This window comes from Pteropus alecto, unplaced genomic scaffold, assembly GCF_000325575.1.
Source record: "Pteropus alecto unplaced genomic scaffold, ASM32557v1 scaffold101, whole genome shotgun sequence".
In the NCBI taxonomy this organism is placed as follows: Eukaryota; Metazoa; Chordata; class Mammalia; order Chiroptera; family Pteropodidae; genus Pteropus; species Pteropus alecto.
Window position 1 is genome coordinate 19538240 of NW_006432945.1, and position 3503 is coordinate 19541742.

General features: G+C 65.3%; 1 protein-coding gene across 1 annotated transcript in view; it reads left to right on the top strand.

Moving 5' to 3' along the window:
• OLFML2B (olfactomedin like 2B) overlaps window positions 1-3503 on the top strand; it is a 17271-nt gene that overhangs the window by 13090 nt on the left and 678 nt on the right. The window contains exons 8-9 of the mRNA XM_025044017.1: window positions 6-66; window positions 3036-3212. Coding sequence (XP_024899785.1) covers window positions 6-66; window positions 3036-3212 — 238 coding nt within the window. The remainder of the gene's footprint in view (window positions 1-5; window positions 67-3035; window positions 3213-3503) is intronic.

A 3503-nucleotide genomic window follows, 5' to 3' on the forward strand; every position in this document is an offset into this window, starting at 1 on the left:
GGCAGGGCACGGCGTCCCCCAGCCCTGCCCCGGGCGCCGACGAGGACGACATCCGGAACGTCATAGGTGAGTCCCCCATGCCTGGCCTGGGTCCGGGGCGGCGCGGGCGAAGGGCCGAGCCTGGGACGGGTTGAAAGCTGAGGAAGGCCAGCGCGGCTCTGCTTGTGGCCAGCGGTCAGCCTGCTGGGCACCTCCCTTACGACACACACGGGGCAGTGGGGCCACGACGTCCCCTCCGCAAGTCACCGCGCAGACGTGAGCTGGGCTTCAGGCCGGGCCACACACACGCGGTGACAAAGCCGTTTCCTGCAGCGGCTCCCCCAGGCCAGTTGCTGAAGGCCTTCTTACTGGGGGGAGCCCCAGCATAATGGAAGAGGGGGTGGGGGGTGGCGGGCCACAGGTCCCAGCGCGACCTGGCCGAAGCAGACGCAGGCCACCAAGGCCCACGCAGGCTGCTTGCCGCTTAGCGAGTCTGGCGGTCCCGACCCTGGCTATTGAGACGCGGCTTTAAATGGGGCGACTTTTAAAGGGCACATCACATCCCAGTTTCCGACCCCAATTTTGTGATCTCCCAAAATGTCCACTATCATCCTCAAGGGAATTGTAAAACACTTAGAAAAACTCCAGAAACAAGCAAATTTGGATTAGCTTTTGGTCATTTAAACGAGCACTTGGCGGAAGCGTGCCTCTCGGTGCGGGGGAGGGGAGAGGCTGTCGGTGATGGACAGGGTCACAAGGTCTGGTCAGGCAACTGCCCAGGAGGGAAGCAGCTGTGCCATGTGGCCAAGGCTGAGCGGGGCCCAGATGGGAAGGACCCAGTGGCTCGGAACTGTGTCGGGCCACTTGAGGCCGCCTGAGGATGGTGGTGCTACCGTGGGCAGGGGTGGTGCTGGCCAGAGTCTCTGCAGCCCCCAGACTCAGGACCAAGAACTGTCCTCATCAGTGCCCCGAGTCACCTGACGGGCAGCCTCCCCAGGCCTTCAGTGCTGGGACCCTCAGGGACAAGCAGGACCTCCGGCCTGTGGGTGGGTGAGGAGTAAGGTCTGTGACGTGGGGGGCCGGTGACTAAGTGGCCGAGCACGGGGAGCTGTGGCGGGTGTGTACAGTCCAGCTCGCCGGCTCCGGGGCAGAGTGGACCCTCCGGGTGGGGCTGACAGCCGGGGCAGGGGACAGGGGACTGAGGGACGGCCGCATGCAGGGCACGTTCTGGGAGAGGCCAGCGGGTGGTGATGTGATGGACAGCCAAGGGCTGTGGGGCAGGGAGCGTGAGTTGGGACTTGTCCCAGAGGGGGCAGAAAGGGTCCCAGCAAAGGTAGGACACTGAGTCACCCGTTCGAGGCCGTACGGAGGCAGGCGGCGCTTGCCACGCCTGAGCACCAGCGTCTGTGAGACGCGAAGGCAGGCTGGGCTGGGTGCGAGCTGCCGGGGGCCCTGGGGTCGGACAGCCACTCTGGAAAGGGACACTGACCTTCTACCTCGGAGGAGGAGGGAAACTGGCCGGGCCGAGAGAGAGGGCGGCCTTGCCCTCGGAAGGGCCAGGCGGGCAAGGGCAGAGCCAGGAGGCGCACGTCCCCCTGTGGGGCGCCTCTGACAGAGGGCTTAGCCCGGCGGGGGGGCATGACGCCCCCCTGGGACGGCACGCATGTCCCACCTGGGGCCAAGAGTGGGGCGTCCTCCAGCGGACCTCCCGCTTCACGATTTTCCTGTCGTGAACACAGGTCAGTCGAGGGAGCGAGGCTTCGCCTGGCAGGTTCTGCTCGTCCTACAGGGACGGCCGCCCTCCCCACTGTCCCTCCCCACTGTCCCTCCCCACTGTCCCTCCCCACTGTGCAACCGGGACACAGCGACCCCACAGAGCCGCCTGGCCCCGCCAGCTGCTCCCACGGAGGGGCCTGCCCAGGAAGTGGCGCCCGTGCCCCCGCCAGCCACCCGGCTACCCCAGCCCGGGCCGAGGTGCAGCGCCCGCCCCGCCCGCCAGCTCAGGCCTCTCCTCAGACCCCGTGGGGAGCAGAACGATGGAACAGATGGAGCAATTTGGGGTGACCCGGAGTTTAGAGAACCCCAGACCTGCACCGCAGGCCTCTGTCCCTTTGCCATGAGTGAATGTCAGGGACCAGCTGTTCTGCTCATTGCTGCCATTCGTGCCTCAGTCTTGGTGGCAAGCGGCGATGTCCCAGCTGCTGGGGATGGGGGACAGGGAGCTGTGCGAGCGGATTTATCCACTTCTGTCCCGTGCCCCCTCCCGTTTCCTATGTGCCCGACCAGTGTGACCTCAGTGGCCGCATGTGGCCTCGGTGTCATCCTAGGCTGTGTCCAGCGATAATACCACACACTGAGCACTGCAGGCCTCTGGCCCGGTCCCAAGCTCAGCATGGTTCTGGTGGCCTCTAGGGCCTCCCCTGGACCCCAGGCCACTCCAAAGAGCCACTTGGGACATTGCTGAGTTCCTGTCCCATTAAGGCAGACCTGACCTTAGAAGGGGTTACCCACAGCCAGAGCTTCCTTGACCCCCAAGTCCCCAGAAGGGCCCTGACACTCTGCCCATAGCGGCGACCAGGGCACAGGCTTAAGGACAGCTCTCTAGGGACCTGGCAGGTGGCCTCAGGGCCACTGTTCAGTCAAGGTAGGTCTCTGCTAGTGGCCTGGGCCAAGACCCTCTGGCCACTCAGTGGCTGGTGGGGCTCCATGTCCCTAGTCACATCTATGGAGCCCTCACCTCTGGTCATTTGTGCTGCTGTGTATTCATCCAAGTTTTAGGATGTCTGCCTGTCCTCGGGGACAGGTCTGCAGGGCTGAGAAATCAGCGGCAGCAGGATCAAAAGCCTGGCGGTGACAGTGGCCCAGGATAGCACCAGGACGGAGCAGAGTGTGGGTAGGCGTGAGGGGCAGCAGGAGCCGAGGCTGAGAAACATCTGGGTCAGGTGACGCGGGCTGCCGACCCGCCCAGGGGCTCCGTCTCCAGGTGGGGAGACAGCAGGCGCCTGGGGGGCCTGTCTCCTGTCACCCCAACCACCCCCCTTCCCCATCTCCCTCAGGACGGTGCAAGGACACCCTGTCCACAATCACGGGGCCCACCACGCAGAACACGTACGGGCGGAACGAAGGGGCCTGGATGAAGGACCCCCTGGCCAAGGACGAGCGCATCTACGTGACCAACTACTACTATGGCAACACGCTGATGGAGTTCCGCAACCTGGAAAGCTTCAAACAGGGTAGGTGGCTGGGTCCCAGGCGGCCCTCCCAGCCCTAGGCACACCCCGCCTCCCCCGCTTTAACCGCGGTGCTGGCGGTGGCCGAGAAAGGCACAGTCTGGGTGGCGACAGGGCCTCCCCTGTGGCAGGACGGTGTCCAGCTCCCACCAGCTGGTAGCTCCTCTGTGAGCTCTGCCCTGGGCGGGGAGGGCTTGGAGTCCCCCCAAACGGCAGGGAGACGCCCTCCTGCTCCGGGGCTCCTGACAGACAGCTCGCAGCCGGGACAGAGGGGGTGCTGGGGCGCGGGAAGGC